The following is a 24,760-nucleotide window of genomic DNA, read 5'->3' on the forward strand; positions in this document are numbered from 1 at the left end:
GGGGACCTAGTTGAGTTATACCTATTACAATTACAGTTACAATTACAATCTCATCTTTTTAAGTGGGAGAACTTGCACAATTGGTGGCTGACTAAATATACGATTCAACACACCTCATGGAACTATTGTCTCCCTATGTTTGGACCGAAGAGTACTCTTGGATATCCCTTGATGTGAATTCCTTATACACATCTATCCCACACGATATAGGGCTATTGGCAGTACAACACTTCTTGCTACTTGATCCCATGCTGAATACCAGACAGGCCTCCTTTATTCTGGATGCCACTTCATTTTGTTTAACCCATAATTATTTTCTTTTTGAAGAACAATTCTACCTGCAGACACATCGTACAGCTATGTGAGCCAATTTTGCTCCCTCTTATGCGAATCTGACCATGGGCCTGTGGGAGAACCAGTATATTTGGAACAACCCCTTCGCCCAACACATTATATTTTTTGGCCGCTACATCGATGACATCGTCATCATCTGGGATGGCTCCCCATCCCAGGTGGGCGATTTTGTCACTCACTGTAATAACAATGATCTTGGCCTTTCTTTTACCTCTGTTTGGAGCAAGAAAAACCCACCCTTCCTTGACCTTGAGTTAAGTCATGAAGAGAATAGAATTTTTTCCCGCAATTACACCAAGGCTACTGCAGGGAACTCTTACCTGCATTAGGATAGCTGTCCTCACCCCTTGTGGGTAAACAATATCCCGAAAGGACAGTTCTGCAGGCTTAGACAAAACTGCACCAGAGATTGCGATTACATGAAAAGGGTTATCCCCCAGAATTGATAGAAGGGGCCTACCAAACCTTCCTTCTGGGAAAGAAACCCAGGGCCAAAAAATCCCCAGAAGGGCAGGTGGCACGTTTCATTACAGGGTTCCATGACCAATACAAAAAAATGTAACGCATTCTCAGTAAATATTAGAACATTCTGAAGCAGGACCCTCATCTGAATGACATTTTACCCCACAAACCTAAGATCACCTATAAGAGGGCCCCCACCCTTAAAAATAAAATAGCCCCCAGCAAGCTAAGACCTATAAAGAAAGATCATCCTCTTTGTCTCATTCCACTTAAAAGGGATGTATAGGTGCAACAAACCCCGCTGCAAGACCTGTCATTTTGTCAATCATGGACAAAAAAGAGTTTTACCCATAAGGGTAAGGTTTTCATGTTCGACAACTTTCATAATTGCTCCAGCGATTATGTGGTCTATTGCCTAATATGCCCTTGCCGGATGTTATATGTCGGGCGCACAGTTCTCCCGTTAAGGCGAAGGTTTGGGAGGCACCGCCGCCTTGTCGAATTGGGCAACGACCAACATAGCGTACTACGTCATTTTTTGGAACACCATGCCGGTCTACAGTGGGCCTTCAGGTCTGGGTCATTGAGTCCAGGGGCTCCTCCGAAGCAGAACGTTTCGCACGACTGTGTGAACGCGAAACGTTCTGGATATACACCTTGGACACACTTGCCCCTAATGGTTTAAATGAGGAACTGGAGATTAACACTATCTTATAATCCCCCGTCGTATAATATTTCTGAGCACACTCGACTATTCCCCCATTTTAGTCTCCCCTCTCTCAACACTAAATACTACAATCCAATAATAATTGTTCTACCATACACCCCCTACACGTTGCCTCTTTAAACATGGTGAATGCATACTTGTATACATTGAATCTATTTTAAAATTATTACCACGTATAATTTCATATTGTGCATCTAGCTGCCAGCTAGATATTTGATGTTTAGCCAATATTTCTGGTCATCCCCTTTGTATATTGTTTTATCTAGCTACAACTAATACATTTTAATTTATGTCATTTTTGTTTTTACATTATTATTAACAATTGTCAATTATTTCATTCACTTATATTTTTATTCTGACATAATACCTTTACTATGATGAATTTTCTATTGTCATTATGATACTGTTTACCATATGTGTATCAATGTTATGCTATTTTGGGAAGGTCAGTGAATCTCCTGCGATATTTTTATTATTATTAATTATCCTTATTATTATTGTTATTCCATTTTTAAATTTCATTGTCACTGCCATTTTTTAACCCCAACGTATGTTTTTATTATATTCTGTAATACTTAGATTTATTAATGCCATACTTAAAGCTCCTTCAGTTTAGCCACTAGTGCGTTGTTTTGCAGCCGGTGCACGTATATATAAGCTCTCCCATCTATTCTCTATCACTACACTTGACAAAGGAGCACGCATGCGCCCTACGGCCGCTGCGCATGCTCTGAAACGCGTTGTGTTTCCATCCACCCAGCTGACGTCACACGCTGATTCAGCGAGCTGCCCGTTCCTTCCCTGCACGAGCGGCGGTTCCCATCCCGGTTCTTTGCCCTCATTCGCAGCCATGGAATACCGACTTCCTACCAGCTTGTGTCCCATCTGCAGTCTGCCTTTTGGCCATCGGCTCACTGAGAGCACCGTTCCTTGCTGATATGTAAGTGGCTATTGTATTTATTACCACATTGAATAAAGCAGTTTTAACTAGAGGCGCTACTTCTCTCTTTCTTTTTCTCATAGTAATAACTATATGGGATGTCCCAAAGCAATGCCACCTGAGGGGAGGGAGACACAAAGCAAATAGCCGCCTCCAGGCGTGAGGACCTATATTGCTGCCTGCCACCTTACATCCATTTGATAGAATCTCGTGAATGTATGCACTAACGACCAAGTAGCGGCCTTGCAAACCTGAGCCACAGAGGTTTGGTGATGCACTGCCTGCCCGGGTAGAGTGCGCTTTAATCTGAAAGAGAGGAACCTTTCTTTTCAGGCCATACACCTGACTAATCACCTGACGAATCCACTTAGCAACAATAGATTTCTATGCTGCCTGACCCTTTCTAGGGTCTTCCGGCAACACAAGCAAAACATCAGTTTTCCTTATCTGAGCAGTCGCTTTCAGATAGGCTTTAATTGCTCTCACTACATCGAGAGAATGTAATAATTTTTCTTCTGCAAAACGAGGTTCTGGGAAAAAGGAAGGTAAGGAAACATCTTGATTCATATTAAAACCAGACACTACCTTTGGCAAAAAGGTTGGGTGCAGACGCAGCACCACCTTATCCTTGTGAATGATAAGGGAATGGCTCTTTACAGGAGAAAGCACTCAGCAGAGGGGAACCTGACCTCTCCGATGGTGGACGGTCCCTCCAAAACCCTCTGGTGGCTGACAGAGCAGGAGAAATAGCAATGCTGCAGCCTTTCCTGACACTTGAGCTCACACAGGGGAAGCATGGAAAGTTGGAGCCAGGTATGTAGCTTTTACACCCTCTGGTGGCTAAACACAGGCAAGGCACGCATACTTACACTAGAAAGACCAAGTGAAATATAAAAATATACATTCCTTGTAATCTTTCTGACTTACCTGATCCCACCACAGGACTGCTGAAATAATCACAGACAGATCCAGTCTTCACCCATCACGGCGGGCCGTGTCATGCCAGACCTTCAAGGACCGGGTCCCCTATTACAGGTCGGACCTGTACAGCACCCTGTCGGAAAACTCTTTGGCTGTATCAACATGACCAAGATGCCGGGTCCCAGGGTCCAGCTCTCAAAGAGAAGCATTACAGGCAAAAACCTTGTTTCTTCTTCCACGAGGCCTGGGTACCATCATTTGGTTTTCAGGCATTTTAGATGAATCCGTTTGTACAGCAACTTGATCCCGTTAGGAAATGCTTAGCGGAGCTCTCTTAGCACTTCATCAACCGTGACCAACACCTTAGACACTGGCGAAAAAACTGAGATACTCCCGGTATGGGAGGGGTTATATAGGGAGGGGCACTTCCTGTTTCCTTTTTGGTTATACCAGTGTCCATTCACCTAAAGGTGGCCTATAACCATATAGTTATTACTATGGTGCTCTGTGGCCCCTGATGTACGATAAAGAAATTGGATTTTAATGAATAAACAATCATACCTGGTCACCAGCCTTTGACATTTCTGGACTAAGCATTATTATTACTTTTTTTTAAGTCCAATATATTTTATTGAAATGATCAAGGTTTGAGAAAATACAACAGGCCATCTTCTCATAGTTTACATGTCGTACGCGCCATGGCATAATAATTAAATGCAATGCTAACGGTATATATTTTGGTTGCTTACAGCAAGACAGCCTAACAAACAAAAATGTCACCTGTTAGCTTCAGTCTACAAATTTGATGGTCGTGTATGTGCCTTTCCACCCATGCATACACCTGTGTGCACTCACATGAATACACATGACGAGTCAACGCATATATAATCATGGAAGTCCAGTTACTTAACAAGCTTAGGGTATCGCCACACACGAAAGAGAACTGCAGTAGTGCTGTAGCACCTTGGGCAGTTCAGGATTCCTGAACTAATTTTGGGCTGACAGAAGCCTTGCTGTGAGAGTGAAAGAAATTTTATTTGGGTTTTCCATAGTACAGCAATGCTGAAGAAAAATAAATCAAAAAGAAATAAAGAAAAAACAGACTTTGCTCAGGGAAAATATTAGTAACTGCCATTCATATCAACAGAAAATATGAGCACCTGCTTGTGTTTTATAGGCTGCATATTGGGACAGTATAAACACTCACCAGCTGAGACTTCCTTGGCATTGGGGCAGGAGGTTGCAAGGGTAATGTAGCACCTGGTTTAGGTCCTGGGGGCGGAGAAGGGGCATCATCTCCAGCTGTCAAGAAGACACACCAGTATCACATCAATACATTTTCGTATTAAAATCTATAATCTATTTTAAACATATCTACTGTATCTATCTATATACACACCCATTATATTATATTTGAGATATATATATATATAGATATATATATAGATATATATATATATATATATATACACACACACACACCCTATTATGGTAGATAAATATGATTATATAAACTATGATCTGTTTGAAAATTCAACAGGTCAATTAGAACAGCCAGACAAAAACTATCACTGACCCTTCAAACATATTAAAAGGGAAAAAAAAGCTACAACTGTGTTAATCAGCAGATGATGCTGTCCTGGTGTCAGCCCTGTGCAGATAGAAGTAAAAATGGAAACTCACCAGTAGGTGGTAAGGCAGAGGATGCCACAGGCTGGGTCTTGCTTCTTAGTGGAGCAGGTTTTTCTCCTCTGGAAATAGAAAAAAATACCAAACATATAAATATTGCAAGAAAATTTTAAAGGCATGTAGCTGTAAATTTGTAAATAAATAAAAAAAAATGCATAAAAGTGAAGGGATGAGCATCGGCTTGCTTTCCCTAAAACTGAATCAAAACAAAATAACTGTATAAAATCCAGAATTCCGACATGCATACTAGTCTCCTAACAATCATTCAAGGGCCAAAAACAATGGTGATGTCCATGGCAGCAATAATCTTTGATGGTTGAATGGTAGGAGGCACTGCTTAGCTCCAAAGTCAAAGTAGAGGTACATGAAGTGTGCGGTCAGGTTTGGGGACTCCCCTGAGAGTTTAAAGGCACTGGTATCTTTTGGTGCCTGATCCTTATCAACATAGCTTGGCTTATTGCTGTGGGTGCATAGGCATATAGTTGACTCACCAGAAGAAGTGGGTTTTGCATTCTCATAGACTTGTATGCAACTTAGCTTGGGTGGAGAGGTGGACCAGCTTGGGTGGGGGGCGGTTCGGGTCTGGTCCAGTCAGCTCGGACAGGGAGAGGGGTGAGCCGATGCACACTGCATATACACATCAAGGTGCAATGCAAGAAGGGGGAGCAGGGGGAGCAGGAGGAGAGGAGGATCCTGCCAGCTCCGCAGCAGAAGCTCCTTCTTATCCATGTAGGCTTCTGGTGGGGGCAAGTAAGTTGTAGCTGCTCTTTTGCAGCAGCCCCGCTCTTTCAGATAATGTGTGGGGAAGAGTAGGGGTTGGATGGGGCAACTGGCGCGAGCAACTCTTAAGGCCTGGCTAGTAGCTCAGGACTTAAAATTTTGAGCCCTGAAATAATTTATTCATTGTAAACTAATCTCCGCACTAAATGCTGTGCTCAAGATGGCTGTATCTACTGTCTTCCCCACACCAGTTCTGAGAGAGCATATACACCATCCTTTCTCAACCTGTACAACACAGAGGAACCCTTGAAATAACTTTCCGGTCTCAGGAAACCCCTGCTAAACATTACTACATCTACAACTCATGATACATTAGTGTGATGGCCAGTGGGATGAATGCTGCCCACATTTGTAGTCATTGGGAAGAATTACCCCCTTATAGATAGCTAAAAAGATCAATGATGTCATTGCTCAAGGAACCCCTAGCAACCTCTGGAGGAACTCTAGTCGAGAAACCATGATATATACAATAGGTATGAGAAATCTAGAAATATCTGAAGATTCTTCCTTTTAGTCTCCCAAGGCAGTATGGAAAGTAAGGAACCGTGTTGCATGAACAATGAAAACTTTTTTTTTTTCTCAGAAACACTGCCTTTAAATGAGACCTTATACAGGGTGTGCACATATGTTAACAATAGCACATGCTCATCTCCCTCTCCATAGACTTACCCTGGAACTGGCTTTTTTTGTGCCAGTCTGTTGGGAGGCTGTGGTGGGACTGGAGGGGGAACTGGTTTGTTCTGTGGAACAGGAGGGGGCTGGCTCTGTTTGGAGTGCTGGCTCAGTGCTTCAATGACGCTGGCTGTTTTTGCTACAGGAAGTGGTGGGGGATCTGAAATGGAAGCAAATCAATAAAACCAGATAAATAGACAGCACCAGTGTTATATACATACACACACTCATGCACAGTGGACATTCTCTAAATCAACACACTATGGTAGGTGTACACAAAACAGAAGGGAGGCACCACATAGCAGGTTAAAAGGGCAAATGTGTTTTTATCAGTACACAACATTACACCGAGGTTCTACACATTCAGTCTTTAGTTATAAATACGCTAAATCCAAAGGTGAGGAAGAACATCCAAGGGAGTTCCTAACCACTGGAAGGATAATCATTGGCGCATTGATAGTCAACCAGTAGAACGTAAGCTGTTGAACTACACATTCCAGCATACTATGCTGTATCCCTGCATGACCTTCTATATTTTATCTGCCAGGACATTATGGGACATGTAGTTTTATGCTGGAGCTATGATGTCTGTTATCAGTCTACAGTCTTTAAGGCCATTTTCACAGTTTAACTGATGCATCTTTCTAGATGCATCTTTCCATCAGGCCTTCCATACCATAAAGGAAAATGCAGGCTTAATAGTAGGACAGAGGTTTTCAGAAACATTGACTGTGGAATACTGTTAATGTCTGTAGAACTTCCTCTTACCTCTCTACGGGAACCAGTTCATCCAAAGTAAACATGCACATTTGTACAGCACTCCTTGAAACATTATAGAGCTAACCATTGGATTGGTTACAAATCTGGCACCCACTTCACTCATCTCTGAAAGCACCTAACTTGCTAACTGCTTCATGTTCATTATGACGCCTCTTTTAATTATGCTAGGAGCCAGGCGATTTTTTTTTTTTTTTTTTTTTTTTTTACACACACACACACACACACATATATTATTTATATATATATATATATATATATATATATATATATATATATATATATATATATATATATATATTTATTTATGGACATGCAAACACAAATGAAGAGCAGTGAACACCACATTCAGCATTACTGCAGTAGCTGCATGATATGGAGTGGAGCTACTGTTTGTTTCAGTGCTCATTGAAGCCCCATCTCTTCCTTCAGGTCTTGTGTAAAGGACAAAAAAACTTTACAGCTTCCTCACAAATGTAGGAAAAGTGTAGAACTGACATTTCTGGAGGTAGAAACGTATGTTCATATAGGTTTTAATTTCTGAAGAGGGCTACAGTCTCTGACTTGTGGTGTCACTGTCTGGCTATACGATGTGTGTAAATCACAAGAGTGGCTAAACACAATAATAAACCACAATGGAAAGCAAATGTGGTATTGTTTATGGTGACCTCAAAATGCCAGATGGTAAACTGCATGCTATACACAACCCCACTTTCCTTAGTTCCCTCTTCTCATTGACTTCTAGATTGTCCCATAATAATTCAGCATAATACAATGGGCCTAATAAATCACAGTGTCTGAAATAGGAAATGCCTGTGCAGCTTTATAGGAAGAAACTTAATTCTGAGCCACCATGGAAGTAAAAGATAGAATCTGATTGGCTGCAATAAGGTAAAAACAGTTCGTAATTCAGACTCCATCAACAAAGCCCACTATTTGACAGCAGAACCTAGGCCTTAGTTACCCTATAACCAGACATCAATTGATGACTGTCCAGCTTCTGCTGTTACTTGGTTTCTAACATACAAACAAAGACAGAATGACAGTTGGCAGCACAGAGACGAAATGGGGTTAGACACAACAAAATACAACAGTAGGATGCAGTGAAGGGTCATCTAGTAGTAGCGACTAACACAGTGCACTGCAATGGTGCTGATGGGTGGATGACAGGAGGACACGTACTTGTGGCAGTAGATGTTACACGCATTGGTGGCACAGGAGGGTGGATAGCTGGAGGGTCAGACGAGGACCTCTGTCTGCTGCCACTCTCATGTCCTATCGCATGGGATTTCCAGGCCAGGGCATTTGAATGGGCGTTGTGTATACTACTGCCAAAAAAAGTTGACTGAACTAGAAGGGACAAAAATCAAGAGGATAGGAGGAAAGATTTCCATTGATCACAAACAACACATGCCGTCGGTCAATATCTAAAAACGTACCGTACATTATATAGTATTATTTTGAGAAATACTATAATACATAAAACAGGTTGCATGAATGCACATTGTACAAGAACACAACACTGCAGCTCCACTTAGTAAATAGCTTGCAGTCATCAAGTCTATAAACTTTATCAAACACCCATTGTATGGGCAATTCCGAAGACGTGTGTCCTAAACCAAGGGATCAACTTAAGAGCCAAAATATGAAGATTCATATTATTTAGTTACCTATATTATCAACATTTGATCATCATTTTTTACATTTTGGGTGGCATTGAGAAGGGTTAGAATATCTGTCAAGGAGAGATTCACTACTCTTTTTGTCCTGGTGACTATTGTCACCGAATTAAAGTTGGGTGAAATACAAAATGTTTGTGTTGTCCCCAAAACACAAGGTAAGGGGAAATCTTCCACTGGGAACAACAGTTCCAGACACAACTTTCTAAGAAGGGAGATTTCCTGTTGTGTCTCTGGGAGAGGAAGTAAAGGGAAATTTCACCAATGGTACACCAAAAGCAAAAAATAAACGGCCAGGGCTTTACTCCTTACTTACTCTATCCAAAACTAAAAAGAAAAGGCATTTTTTTCTGGCTAATCCTACTTAATAATGGACATGTAAATATGAGCAGTATGTCAAGACATACAGACAGCTGGAGTTATAGGCTCATTATCTATAAAAGTTCTTTTTGATTCTCAAACATCTTCCTATTGGTGATTTCATTTTGATATTTCACTAGGACCATTTTTGTTTTTCAATAAATGCATAAAGTAGGGTAGGGTTACAACCCCTGCGAGTTTTCTTCTGTCGACAGAACAGGAAATCTCTCCAAAATGAGGGAAAATCCTCAGAAGTCCCCACTTCTGTTCTAGTGACAACTTAACATTTTGGATCTTCCCTTACTTTCAGTCCTGGTGACCATGGTCACATGGGCAAATAAAGAGAACAATTCTCCTTAACAGGAAAATACACATCAATAAAAACCTGACAGTGTTCAACTCACCATTCTCTATTCAAAATTAAAAAAAAAAAACCCTAAGGACTTCTGTATCCAAACATCATCATACTCCAACAGAAAATCTACTGCATGCTGCCTGAACTGGGTGTTAAAAAAGATCTCCATTTAGAAAAAAAGATGCTTACCATCCTACATAGCATCAAGTAATGCGGTATGGGTTTTTTTTTCTAACTACCCATAAAAATCTATTTCTTGGCACTCATGGGTGAACACAGGTCTCATACCTCTGTGTCTATGATGAGGTCCTTGGTACTGTTTTTACACAAAACGAATACATGCTGGGAGTAGAAGGGGGTCACACTGGGCTGCCTACAATTATTCCATTTGCCAGTTTTCAAATCCTCTAGAGACACTGGCAAATGGAACAATTTTAGCCAGCCCAGTGTGACACCTTCTATTCCCAGCATGCATTAGTTTCACGTAAAAACAATACTAAGGGCATGATCACAGACACAGAGGGATGGGACCTGTGTCCCTCAATGAACTTAAAAAAATGGATTTTACATGAAGTAGAAAAAAAATCACATTTCCTTTTTCATCCTGAGGGACGCAGGAATTCAGATTGTTGGAAGTCAAAAAACAGCCCAACTGATTGAGGAGCAAGAGCAACAAAACTAGGGCCTGCCACAGCTTAAAGAGCCATCTGATGCACTGTATGCCCGAAGCTGGTATCAGATGAGGTCTGAACATCCACCTGGTCATACTTGAAAAATGTTCGGAGCAAAAGACCAGGTGACTACCTTTCAAATCTGGAAAATGGCAGCCTGATGCTGAAAAGCCCAAGAAGCACTGACAGAGCTAGTAGAGTGCACCTTGACAGGAAAGGAAGAAACAATCCTTAGGACCATAAGTATCTGAGCCACTGAGAAATGGTGGATCAGACATAGACACGCATAGCACAAACTAAATACAGGCAATGGAAGGACATCTCCTTCTAATGAACTACATATGGACAGAGGGAAGGAAGAACGATGTCTTGGTTGAGGTGAAAGGCTGAAACTAACTTAAGTAGGAAGGATGTTGTAGTATTTCACACCACCTTTTCCTTGTGCAAGGCCAGAAAGGGTTCTGAGCCATCAGGTCAGACACCCGCCTCGCAGGAGGATGACAGTGAAAAGGGGAATACCAAATTCAGAACCCAAAAAGTCACTGTGGAATGCACAGGAGCCAAATGATATACATCCTGTGCAAAGGTCTTAAATGAATGGGAAGCTAGCAGTATTCAAGATCACAAGTGCTGAGATCTGATCCTTGCTGGTACTAAAGGCAAAATTCTAAATCAGGTCTGTTTGTAGAAAGACCAGGATTAATCTCATGGAGAGTTCCTGGGGGTGAAAGCTCCTTGCTTTATACCAAGCAAAGTATTCCTTCAATGTGGAATGGCAGACCTTGCAGAAGTAGACTTCCTAGCCCTTAGCATTGCAGGAATCCTCTGTCCGACAGAACCTAGGTTTCAAGAGCCATGGTAAACTCCGTGACTGTTAAGCAGGTCGATAAACCAGTGCCACAGGGCTGGACACAATTTATTTTTGGTTTGCAAGTATCTGAATCTTCCTGTAAGCAGCAGTATAACCCAACAGTCTTTGAATTCCTGCATCCCTCAATGAAAGAGAAGGAAGTCTTTATTGTGATTAGTAGTAACTGTATTTAAAGTAATAAATCAATTTCCAACAGGTAAGCCATTTGGGTGGGGGAATGATAACTGCTTGATGGAAATTTTCCATATTATGCCTAGTCTGATAAATAGACTATCACCTGTAATCTTCTTTGTTTACCAGCACAAAGTATCACCTAAGGGCTCGTTTAGACTTGCGGTTGGGGAGGCCTTAAAAAACACACAGTTAAGCTGTGTTTTTAGTGCCCCCTTCAACCGTCTCGGAAAGACAGCATACGGGGGTGTTCACATGCCTTGGTCAAGGTATTTGCTTTGAGCCAATAGCAAAATGTATCCCCATCGCTTTTGTTTTACCCATTCAAGCAAATTGGGACTTGACGCAACTGCATGCAATACACTCGATAGTGGCCCACTGGTGTGACATTTACAGGAGTTAAAACAAGCAGAAAGCAGGCATCATATTGCCTTCTCACCATAAATGCCTCTAAAAATGTATCTAAACACGCATCGCTTTTCACAAGTGTGGCAATTTAGCCACACATGTAAACTTAGCCTTATTCTACATTTTCCCTATTAAAGGAATTGCACTATTGGGAATGGCTAGTAAATCAGCATTGTTCTGATTACTTTGCACCTTGCCTTTCTTCATTATAACATTTTCTACAAAATAGGCTAGCTGGTATTTACTTATTTATTATAGAATTGCTCATTTAATACTCATACAATTCATATTGGTTCCTTGATTTAGGTCCATGCCACTGTTCTTTATACTGTATTAAGAAAGAAGGTTTAAAATGCCAGGAAATAGGATTGCATCACATTCTACTGACCATCAATGGCATTCATAGTGGGAGAGCATAAAGACTGCAGGACTGTACTGTGACCAGCATGTTTGCTCTCTCTAAATTAGAGTAACCCTAGACAGAACATTAGAAAATTTTCAGGTATTTCTGTTCGGTACTGGTGACTTCAAGGAACCTCATACTTAGGAATTGTGGAGCCTGAACTCTCCTGAAAATGCTAGCTGTCATGCTGATCTAATGGCTTCAGAAATTTCTTAGTCACTGACCCAGAAGAAGTATGTACATCAGGAGTGACGTCACTCAAACTTTTCTGATCTGCATGTTTAAACCAGGTCAGTATTTTAGAGTAGTGAAGCCAGAAACAGCAAGATAACTACCATTTTTAACAGGTGGTCAGCCAATATGTACATTTTGTTTTACTTGTGCAAGGTTTCTCAAGATAAATGCAAAAAAATGAATTGTCAGGGATTCAACAAAACATTTGTAGGTTATCCTATTATAGAATAACAAGCTGAACTTGCCAACATTTTGTTTGGTTTTCCTACCTTTGCCGATGTTCCTTGGTGGCAGAGGAGGTGCTGGTGCTGGCCCTGGCCCAGCAGAGCTTGGCGGTGTGATGTTATTGAGCACTGCTCCATAGGTGTCATTCTGAATGAGGCTGGGAAGAAAATTTCTTTGCTTGTCTTTAGCAATGTTGGCTGCATCTCTAGCTAAAGAGGCAACACAAGGCTGTCCTGCATTTGCTCCAATCTGGTAAAAGCTGACTGGTCTGTCCTCCCGGCGGTTAGGACTTGGCTGCTGCACAATAGCAGATAACAACACAAAATTAATCAGAGAAAACAGCACAGATAATGTGCATTTCACACAATTTTTTTCCACTTTTGCTTCCACTGATAATTTAGAAAAATAGACAAGTAAAGTAGGAAACATTACAAAAGAATTGTGCTGTTATTTCCATAATGGTTTGTCACCATAAACCTTATTTAATACAAAAGTTTTTATTTTAAAAAGCACTTCACTCTCTTAATCAACATTGCCAATTTTTAATCCTCATGCTGCAAGCATTAGTAAATATATAGGAAAGTATATATTTTCTTTTTTTTTTTTTTTTTTACATTTCTTCAGTTACTTCCTGGTTTCCATGCTTAGACAAATGATGTCATACAGCCCTGGAGTCTTCAGTGGGGGAGCTTTCACAGCTAAGCACACCCTCTCCTGCTTGCATGCCTGAGCTTACTCAAGATGGCCATGTCTGGAAATGCTAGGGGGGTATTTTTCAAAGTGATTTCTCAAAAAAAATAAAGCATAGAGACATGGATGGATGGGGGAGTTTGCTTTGAATATTAAAAATTAATTAAATATATTTTTTGGTTTGTGATAGTCAAAATGAAGTGTAGTTCCACTTTAAGTGATTATTTCTAAACACAGCAACCAATCTATCCTGTACTAGTTTGATTTCAGCAGAGCAAATTCTGATTGGTTGGAATGGATTACTGTTCTTCTTATGTTTGTATCCTGACCAAACATAAGAAATGGATCAGTGTGCACTCCGACTCATCCCTGTATATGTGAAATGTGTGACTTCTATGGTGAATGGCTATTACCTGTGAAAAACATTAGTGTGCCTTTTGGGACTAAAGATAGGCATGTGGCAATGATCTAAGCACTGAAATAATGGCATATAAACATACACATTCATATAAACCAGAGAGTCCGTTGTGCAAAGACTGTTGAGGTATTCAACCAGGTCAGACCAGGTTAAACTGATAATGGCAAAAGGTTGTAAAAATCCAAAATGTGTAGCCAACAGGATTCTCTCGAGAAACAAAAAACCCTCTGCTGTGTAGGAGGCACCCTCAGGAGCCTTAAGCCTTGTACACACGGTATGATTGTTGGCCAACTGAGCGTCTGATTTTTGTCAAAAGGTGAGCCAGTATCTTGTTTTGCATACTAACGATTCACAATTGTTGTGCCACAAATACGAACGTAGTGATGTACTACGAGGAATTTCAGCTCTTGAGCGCCACCCTTTGGGCCCCTTATGCTAATTTCGTTTTTGGTGAGCATTGATTCCGAGCATGCATGTTTGTACTTTCGACTCTTGTGTGATGGATTTGTGTACTGACCATACGAAAATCTGACGTCAAACCGTTATCCGCCGAAAATTTACTAGCCTGCCATCCAACATTTGTTGGCCGAAAGTTGGACAACAATTGTCAAAAGGGGCGTACTGTCAACAGACAATCCCCTGCCAACAATCGTACTGTGTGTACGAGGCTTAAATGTACCTTAAATGTACCTTCTCCACTGCTTTCCACTTCACCAGTCTAAATGTTGGCAGTTCTAGTTATAAGGAGCACATGCAATCCTTCCCACAATGCAGTGCTTGGTGCCATATCGGCCAAAAGCTAGATCCAAGCACTGTCTCAATGGTGGCAGGGAGTGCGCATACCAACCATTCAATATAGATTGTGTTTATATAGGATTTCTGAAGGAGCTGTAACCGAGATTGTAATCCTGAACAAGGTGAGTGAGAGAAGTACAGGGAAACAAAGATGCCTTTCACAAAGCAGGGGGATAGCTTGGATCTTTTATTAACAGGCTGCATGCGTGTAAAGCATATAAAAATGTGTTGACTCACGTGATTAATTATAAATATATATAAATAAAACAACACACGTTTGTGGCCTTTTGCTTTCTCTGTACATTGCGCTAGCCTTATCATAGAACAGAAACCTAAGAGTGAAAAGAACAAAGAGCACAATGATCGGTATTCTTATTTATAGCTTGAACCACCAGGTCATGGCTACTTTATGCTTATCAGAGATGCCAGCTTCTCCCTTCATTACTGATATATCTAATTATTCAGGTGCTATGGGTTCATATTATTATAGTCAGCACCATTCCTGCATTTAAACTACAGAACATGTACAATGGCGAGATGAAAGGAACAAAGCTGGCCATAGATGGATTAAAATTCATCCGATTCAGCTGCATTTCGATCCATCTATGGCCATTCCCACTCGCAGAAGTTAATGTAATGATCTGCCCGAATCAGACTGTTGGGATGACTTTCATTTGATCAGCACCTGCGGCCAATCAGCTGTAGCACTGATCAGTATATTCTGACAGCGGAGTTTTCACTTTGCTTGTGGATGGAGAAATTCGTTTTTTTTTTTTAAATTAGCCTGCTGGCTAAAAAACAAACAATCAAAAAAAAAATACACAATTCAAATATAACCAGTCTTATGTGTGCAACCCAGGGTATTGGTGTGAAACTGGTACAAGATTCTGGAAGTGTCAGACACTGCTTCTAGACTCCATATAGCGTACCTAAAGACTAAAATATATTTATTCCAAAATAAAACCAACCTGAATTTTATCATCTACATCATCATCACTCTCATCCAGGTCCACATGATGCAGCCTCCATTCATATTCCACGTGGACATGGGCATTGAACCTCCCAGTCAGAGCTTGCATCAACTGGTTAAAAGGGGCACAATATGAAAATTAGGATGCAAGAGAAAAAGAAATGCATGCACTAACTATACATATAGAGAAAGCCTGGTCATTCGTTTTCCTAAAGTTTAAACCACTGAAAAGAAATAGCTTATGCATGGGAATTGAGGAACAGTAATTGAGAGGTCAGTCTGCCCAAAGTGAATATCTCAGGTCTGAGAAGGTGGCAAAGAGCTGATTTACATACTGGGGACTGTCTCAACAAGGATCCCCGAGTGTCAGCTTAGCAGATGATGTTTTTATATGCTTGATAGTTGATACAAAGAGATGGGGAAAATAGGTGATGTTTTATGCGAATAAAAAAAGATCAAGACTTACCAACTCCTCACACTGTGTGTGCTTTAGTCGCTTAGCAATATCTAGGGAAGTTTCTCCTGCTTCATTGGCTGAAATACAGAAAATATACGCATGCAGTTTATGCAGAAGTTCTCCTATTTATACTGTCTAATGAAAGCAATCACCTTTCCCCTTTTCAACTGAAAAATAATGCAATACCAAGGATAAAATGGATATTTAGCTCTGCGTCAAACTCTAAAGTGGTACAATAGTTCTGCCTGATAATTTAAATTATTATGGAAAAGCACAAAATAAAAGCCAATGGATGAACATGAGAGATAAGTGAGTGGGGCTGATATCCTAAAATTGAAATAAAGAAAACTGAAACAGCTGCTCGCAGTAAACTAAACAGGCTTAATCTTTATGATTACGTTCACAACCTATCCGAGGAATTTCTTTGCTCAAGTGTTTATAAATCAGCTCCAGTAGATGATAGGACTTACCAATCTCTATGGAAGCTTTGCCTCTCAGTAGTAATTTAAGGCACTCAGCGTTGTCTGTTAAGCAGCAATAATGAAGGGCAGTGCTGCCTTTCACAGTCTGTTTGTCCAAATTACCACTAAGAAGAGAAAAAAGTCATGTTTAGAAGCAGTCACAATATTAATATTAAGACACAAGAAACCATAAACAAGCTATAAAAACAAAAAAAAGGTCACCAGAAAAATACGCGTATATAAAGCAAAAGCAATAGGGATCCCTTTTACATCTTTTTTATCATCATAAGAATACATTTTGTGTAAATATCAATGAAGTAAGCATGTTATTATAAAATGAGGAGCAATACACTTTTAGAATACAATCTAGCCTTAGGTAATATTGGAAATCTCAGAATTTTACAATATACATGTGTAGCGCCCCCCTGGGTCTACTGGGAGCAAGGAGGTACCTCCAGAGACAGGGGGCAAGCTTACATTCACCCCAGGGCTGAGTCCATGGCTATAATGAGAAGTTAGAACAGAATTTGGGCGCCAGTCACTTTATATATTTGCAATGCTTTAATAAGGAACTTGAAAGAAGTAGTAGGAGAGAGGGCTAGGGGAGGTTTCAGATACCATTTGCAGATCACTTATAGACTCCTTGAATCCAAAGGTAAAAGAGCTTCCTCTTTAGGCAGACCTTGACTACCTGGATAGTCCTCTCACACAGACCTAGCAGCCGGTAGAATTTCTGGACAAGCCTCTCTCACAGACTTAGCAGCCAGTAGCACTCTTGGATAAGCCTCTCACACAGACTTAGCAGCCAGGAGCTAGTTACCACGGTTTAGATTGTAGAATAGGATTCAGCTTCACAGTGTCAGTACCTTTAAGCCATCCGGCAACACTGTAAGAGTAGTTTAGGTATGGGTGTGTCCTACAAATGAGTTACCAGGCCCTCCTGAGAGACCAGCCTTTATCCTGGCCTCTCTCCAGCAAGAGTCCTCCCCTGGATCTCCTAAGCTTGGCTCGGCTTTGTCCACACAGTCAAGACAGCCTAAGGACCACCACAGGATTAGTAGGCCCCAGACAGGCTTCTGGGCCTACTTGCAGCAATACATCCTCAGGCCAGGAGGGCCCTGAGGTAATAGAAGGCACAAGAGCACATGGCTCTGCCCAATAAATACCCCCTTTCCAGAATGCACAGCGGCCAGAGACCTCCTACTGGGCTGTTCTGGAAAAAAAATATTCATTAACCACTTGACCACTGGGCACTTAAACCCCCTTAATAACCAGACCAATTTTCAGCTTTTGGTGCTCTCACATTTTGAATGACAATTACTCAGTCATGCAACACTGTATCTATATGAATTTTTTGTCCTTTTTTTCACACAAATAGAGCTTTCTTTTGGTGGTATTTAATCACCGCTGGGTTCTTTATTTTTTGCGCTATAAAAGAAAAAAGACCGAAAAATCTGTAAAAAAATTAATTTTTCTTCGTTTCTGTTATAAAATTTTGAAAATTAGTAATTTTTCTTCATATATTTTGGCCAAAATTTATACCGCTACATATCTTTGGTAAAAATAACCCAAATTAGTGTATATTATTTGGTCTTTGTGAAAGTTATAGCGTCCACAAGCTATGGTGCCAATATCTGAAAATTGATCATACCTGAAGTACTGATGGCCTATCTCATTTCTTGAGACCCTAACATGCCAGAAAAGTACAAATACCCCCCAAATGACCCCTTTTTGGAAAGAAGACATTCCAATGTATTTAGAAAGATGCATGGTGAAAAACGCGTTTTTTTTGGAAAAAAAAAAGTTTTTTGCTTTAAAAAAAAACAAAACAGTAAGGTTAGAACAATGTTTTTGCATAATATGAAAGATGAAGTTACGCCGAGTAAATAGATACCTAACATGTCACCTTTCAAAATTGCACACGCTTGTGGAATGGCGCCAAACTTCGCCACTTAAAAATCCCCATAGGCGACGCTTTAAAATTTTTTACTGGTTACAAATTTTGAGTTACAGAGGAGGTCTAGGGCCAAAATTATTGCTCTTGCTCTACCGATCGCAGCGATACCTCACATGTGTGGTTTGAACACCGTTTTCATATGTGGGCGGGACTTACGTATGCGTTCGCTTCTGCATGCGAGCACACGGACAGGGGCGCTTTAAAAAAAAAAATTATTTTTTTTTATTGTTCATTTTACTTTATTTATTTTAGTTTGACACTTTTTTCCAAAAAAAAAATTTTTTGATCACTTTTATTCCTATTACAAGGAATGTAAACATCCCTTGTAATAGGAATATGGCATGACAGGTCCTCTTTACAGTGAGATATGGGGTCAATAAGACCCCAAATCTCACCTCTAGGCTGTGCCTGAAATAAAAAAAAAAAAAAAAAAAAAAAAAAGATCCTGGCTTCGATCGTAGCGGTGAGTCGGTAGAAGCACCGGAGGGCGGCAGGAGGGGGGGACGTCCCCTCTCGCCTCCCGTAAGAACGATCAAGCAGTGCAACAGCCGCTATGATTGTTCTTATGGTGTAGGGAATCGCCGGCTGAAAAAGATGATATCTGAATGATGCCTGTAGCTGCACCCATCATTCAGATATCCCCGCACAAAGTCAAGGACGTCGTATGACAGAAGGCCGGAAGTGGTTAAAACGCTTTTTTTTTTTTAACACAGAGTTGTCCATTTATACAATATTTCTAACATATAGCATGTACATATCAAAAATGACACCCCAAAATAGATTCTCCTACTCCTCCTGAGTACGGCGATACCACATGTGTGAGACTTCCACAGCCTGGCCACATACAGAGGCCGGGTATGGCTGAGCATGGCCGAGTATGGCTGAGCATGGCTGGGTATTGCAGAGTATCGCCGAGTATGACTGGGTATCGCCGAGTATGACTGGGTATCACTGAGTATTGCAGAGTATGGCTGGGTATTGCGGGGTATTGCAGAGTATTGCGGGTTATGGCAGAGTATTGCAGATTTTTGCGGGGTATTGCAGAGCATGGCTGGGTATGGCAGAGTATGGCTGGGTATCACTGAGTATTGCAGAGTATGGCTGGGTATCACTGAGTATTGCAGAGTATGGCTGGGTATCACTGAGTATTGCAGAGTATGGCTGGGTATCACTGAGTATTGCAGAGTATGGCTGGGTATCACTGAGTATTGCAGAGTATGGCTGGGTATCACTGAGTATGGCTGGGTATTGCGGGGTATGGCAGAGTATTGCGGGATATTGCGGGGTATTGCAGGGTATGGCAGAGTATTGTGGGGTATTTCAGGGTATTGCAGGGTATGGCAGAGTATTGCGGGGTATGGCAGAGTATTGCGGGGTATTCCAGGGTATGGCAGAGTATTGCGGGGTATTCCAGGGTATGGCAGAGTATTGCGGGGTATTCCAGGGTATGGCAGAGTATTGCGGGGTATTGCAGGGTATGGCAGAGTATTGCAGGGTATGGCAGAGTATTGCAGGGTATGGCAGAGTATTGCAGGGGTATTGCAGGGTATGGCAGAGTATTGCAGGGGTATTGCAGGGTATGGCAGAGTATTGCAGGGTATGGCAGAGTATTGCAGGGGTATTGCAGGGTATGGCAGAGTATTGCAGGGGTATTGTGGGGCATACCAGAGTACTGTGGGGCATTGCAGAGGGCATTGCAGAGCATTGCAGGGCATGCAGAGTAGTGGGGATGGCTGAGCATGGATGGATGGATGGCTGGATGTCTCTGTGCAGCGCTGTGGGCACTACACATGCAGCCCACAACGCTGCAGCCATCCATCCATCCCCCTCTCCGCTCACAGTGTACCGATCGGTACACAGAGGGGAGGAGAGGAACCGGCGTCATCAGATAACGCCGGTTTGTTTACATGTGATCGCTCCGTCATTTGACGGAGCGATCACATAGTAAACGGCCGCGATCAGCGGCCATTTACCGGGATCAGGACTCGGCGGTCACGGATGCTCTCGGGTGCGCGCCCTAGGGGGCGCGCGAGAGCAGAATTCTGGGAGGACGTCCCTGGACGTCCTCCCAGAGTTAAACAACCGCCCTGTAGCCGTCATTTGGCTATGGGCCGGTTGTTAAGTGGTTAAATAGCTCAACCTAGTTGTAATTCTCATACTGGCCTGCGGTACCAGTGACACCTACTGGCAATAGTGAGAAATGCACAACTCAGTTAAAGTGGAGTTCTGTAGCCTCCCTGGCGGTTTTCCCGAGTGTGGCTCGGGGTTACATTTCAGCACCATTAGCGGTAACCCCGAGCCACACTCGGGATTACATCGCAGGATCCTGGTGTGGCTTTACTTACCTTGTCCCCGGGATCCTGTGATGTCCCCCGCTGTGTCTGCGGGCTCCGTCCTCCTCCGAAGCCTCTCCTTGCCAGGCTCCGTTCCCTGCGAGCGTCGCGACGCACGGGGGCGGAGCCTGGCGGCAAATTCAAAAAATTGTAAAAATCATAACACATACAGTACTGTAACCTTACAGATTACAGTACTGTATGAAATGATTTCACATCCCTTTTGTCCCCAGTGCTTTGGCCCATGCCCTGCGTGCAGTTTTATATTATATATACTGTTCTTTATGCCTGGAAACTGGAGATTGTCCATAACAACCAAAAAGTGTCCCTTTACGTCAAAAGTGGCTTTAGACCAGCTAGAAAACAGCGATAGTAAATTAGAACACTTGCAGAATTGGACGATAGTGAATCGTGGGGAAATTTATTTTATTATTATTATTTTTTTTAAATTATTTATTTTTATTTATTATATTATAATTTATGTTTTTGTGTTTCAAACTTTATCATACCCGGGATGTCTACTAGACTCTTGTTTGGACAGATTTAAGTGTGTTATTGTTAAGAATTACAGACCTACAATATAAAACGCCAAATTTCCATGCAAAATAATTGTACCGCTTTCAGCACCTAAAATCCGAAATAATCATACCGCCAGGGAGGTTAAGGGAAGGTGACCCCCTGACATGCCACATTTGGCATGTCATTTTTTTGGGGGGGGGGGGGGGCGGAAACCCTCTTTTTAGAGGGTTCCAGCTCCTACTTCCTCCCGGGGAACCGCAGCGCCGGAAGGAAGTTCACCTCTCCCCCTCCCTCTCAGCAATCTGGGACACGTCACAGGTCCCAGATGATTGCCCAGCCAGTCACAGCGTGCAGTGCGGCTCGCGCATGTGCAGTGGGTGCCCGGTTGTGAAGCCACAGCCGGGGGCCCACATTGACGGTGCCGCAGAGAGGAGGGGGGGACTAGCGGGGCTTCATTCTCCCACATCGCTGGACCCTGGGACAGCTAAGTGTCCGATTATTAAAAGTCAGCAGCTGCAGTACTGGTAGCTGCTGACTTTAATTTTTTTTTTTTTTTTAGTCGGAATTCCGCTTTAAGTTTAGAGCAGAACCAAACTATGCAATCAAATCTGAGCTTTATACTATAGCTCCAATTTTAGGAACGGGGCTACACATGATATGTCCCTGAGGGCACCATTGCAATACAATCTAACCAGTAGAATACTGAAAATCTTTGAGACTCTATGAGGGAGATTTACTCAAACTGGTGCACTCAGAATACTGTGCAGCTGTACATGGTAGCCAATCAGCTTCTAACTTCTGCTTGTTCAAATATGCTTTCACAATAAAACCTGGAAGCTGACTGGTTTCTATGCAGAGCTGCACCAGATTTTGCACTCTCCAGGTTTAGTAAATTTTCCCCTATATATGCTCCCAAGGAAATCCAAAAGAAACCTAAAACAATATATTACAATAAATGTACATTTTTATTGAATGACCACTAAAAACTGCCACCCCATATTGACAGAAAAACACAGAATTGTTGACATTTTTGCAGATTTATTAAAAAAGAAAAACTGAAATATCACATGGTCCTAAGTATTTAGACCCTTTGCTCAGTATTTAGTAGAAGCACCCTTTTGATCTAATACAGCCATGAGTCTTTTTGGGAAAGATGCAACAAGTTTTTCACACCTGGATTTGGGGATCCTCTGCCATTCCTCCTTGCAGATCCTCTCCAGTTCTGTCAGGTTGGATGGTAAACGTTGGTGGACAGCCATTTTAAGTCTCTCCAGAGATGCTCAATTGGGTTTAAGTCAGGGCTCTGGCTGGGCCATTCAAGAACAGTCATGGAGTTGTTGTGAAGCCACTCCGTTATTTTAGCTGTGTGCTCAGGGTCATTGTCTTGTTGGAAGGTAAACCTTCGGCCCAGTCTGAGGTCCTGAGCACTCTGGAGAAGGTTTTCGTCCAGGATATCCCTGTACTTGGCCGCATTCATCTTTACCTCGATTTCAACCAGTCGTCCTGTCCTTGCAGCTGAAAAACACCCCCACAGCATGATGCTGCCACCACCATGCTTCACTGTTGGGACTGTATTGGACAGGTGATGAGCAGTGCCTGGTTTTCTCCACATATACCGCTATCTATCTCATCAGACCAAAGAATCTTATTTCTCACCATCTTGGAGTCCTTCAGATGTTTTTTTAGCAAACTCCATGCAGGCTTTCATGTGTCTTGCACTGAGGAGAGGCTTCCGTCGGGCCACTCTGCCATAAAGCCCCGACTGGTGGAGGGCTGCAGTGATGGTTGACTTTCTACAACTTTCTCCCATCTCCCGACTGCATCTCTGGAGCTCAGCCACAGTGATCTTTGGGTTCTTCTTTACCTCTCTCACCAAGGCTCTTCTCCCCCGATAGCTCAGTTTGGCCGGACGGCCAGCTCTAGGAAGGGTTCTGGTCATTCCAAACGTCTTCCATTTAAGGATTATGGAGGCCACTGTGCTCTTAGGAACCTTCAGTGGAGCAGAAATTTTTTGTAACCTTGGCCAGATCTGTGCCTTGCCACAATTCTGTCTCTGAGCTCTTCAGGCAGTTCCTTTGACCTCATGATTCTCATTTGCTCTGACATGCACTGTGAGCCGTAAGGTCTTATATAGACAGGTGTGTGGCTTTCCTAATCAAGTCCAATCAGTATAATCAAACACAGCTGGACTCAAATGAAGGTGTAGAACCGTCTCAAGGATGATCAGAAGAAATGGACAGCACTTGAGTTAAATATATGAGTGACGCAGCAAAGGGTCTGAATACTTAGGACCATGTGATATTTCAATTTTTCTTTTTTAATAAATCTGCAAAAATGTCAGCAATTCTGTGTTTTTCTGTCAATATGGGGTGCTGTGTGTACATGTAATGAGGAAAATAAATGAACTTAAATATTTTTAGCAAATGACTGCAATATAACAAAGAGTGAAAAATTTAAGGGGTCTGAATACTTTCCGTCCCCACTGTATATATGACATGGACTATATATCAGTGTGCATTCAAAGTTGTCAACCCTTTCTGCAGGTTTGCAGCTTCCTCAAAACTAAGATGTACAACAAAACTCTTCGAATGTATATTTCCACAATCCATCTCGTTTGATTTGTAGATGGATTGTGGAGCTATAGATTCAAAGAGTACTATTTTATTTTATTTTCTAGTCCGGAGAAAGCAGCAAACCCTTGAAACACAGGCATGGGGGTTTATTTACTGAAAATTGGAGAGTGCAAAACCTGGTGCAACTCTTCATAGAAACCAATCAGCTTCCAGGTTTTATTGCTAAAGCTTAATTGAAGAAGCTGACGTTAGAAGCTGATTGGCGATACTGATTACATATATATATTTTTTTTTTAAATGTCATGTGACGGTAGCACTGATGAGGCGTGGGTTTTTGTTTTTTTTTACAATTTTAATTTTTTTTTTAATTATTTTTTTACAATGACATTTCCCCTTTGAGACAGAGAAAGGGAATGAGGACACATATTCCCCAGTCCCTTTCTCAGCAGGCTCAGCTGCACTAAAGATGAATGGACAGGAGACAGCGGCTCCTGTTCATTCATAAACTGAAGGATCGTAAACACAGTATATAATTCACTTATGAATGGACAGAGTCAGTGATCGGACTCTGTGCATTCGGAAAAGGAAGGAGCCAGTAAATGACAGATTTACCAGCTCCTTCCTCCGCTCTCCATCCTGACAGATCTGGGACAGAAGGGGGTGGAAAGGAACTGGAGAGGACACTGAGGGGGAGCGGAGGAGGACACTTAGGGGGAACGGAGGAGGACACTGAGGGGGAACGGAGGAGGACACTGAGGGGCAGCGGAGGAGGATACTGAGGGGGAGCAGAGGAGGACACTGAGGGGGAGCGGAGGAGGACACTGAGGGGGAGCACAGGAGGAAACTGAGGGGGAGCACAGGAGGAGGACATGGCAGGGGACCTTAGGA

The 24,760-nt window shown here is 42.0% G+C and overlaps 1 protein-coding gene across 2 annotated transcripts in view; it reads right to left on the reverse strand.

The window, feature by feature from the left end:
* Positions 1-24,760, reverse strand: part of ASAP2 (ArfGAP with SH3 domain, ankyrin repeat and PH domain 2) — a 349,346-nt gene that overhangs the window by 11,659 nt on the left and 312,927 nt on the right. Inside the window, exons 19-26 of one of the 2 annotated variants that reach the window (XM_073611134.1) lie at positions 16,500-16,615; positions 16,039-16,106; positions 15,571-15,684; positions 12,744-12,996; positions 8,505-8,672; positions 6,543-6,705; positions 5,088-5,155; positions 4,612-4,706 (exon numbers count right to left, since the gene is read on the reverse strand). In XM_073611134.1, the coding sequence (XP_073467235.1) occupies positions 4,612-4,706; positions 5,088-5,155; positions 6,543-6,705; positions 8,505-8,672; positions 12,744-12,996; positions 15,571-15,684; positions 16,039-16,106; positions 16,500-16,615 (1,045 nt within the window). The remainder of the gene's footprint in view (positions 1-4,611; positions 4,707-5,087; positions 5,156-6,542; positions 6,706-8,504; positions 8,673-12,743; positions 12,997-15,570; positions 15,685-16,038; positions 16,107-16,499; positions 16,616-24,760) is intronic. The other variant, XM_073611135.1, reaches the window with a different exon arrangement.

The sequence above is a fragment of the Aquarana catesbeiana genome, unplaced genomic scaffold (genome assembly GCF_042186555.1).
Source record: "Aquarana catesbeiana isolate 2022-GZ unplaced genomic scaffold, ASM4218655v1 unanchor211, whole genome shotgun sequence".
NCBI lineage: Eukaryota > Metazoa > Chordata > Amphibia > Anura > Ranidae > Aquarana > Aquarana catesbeiana.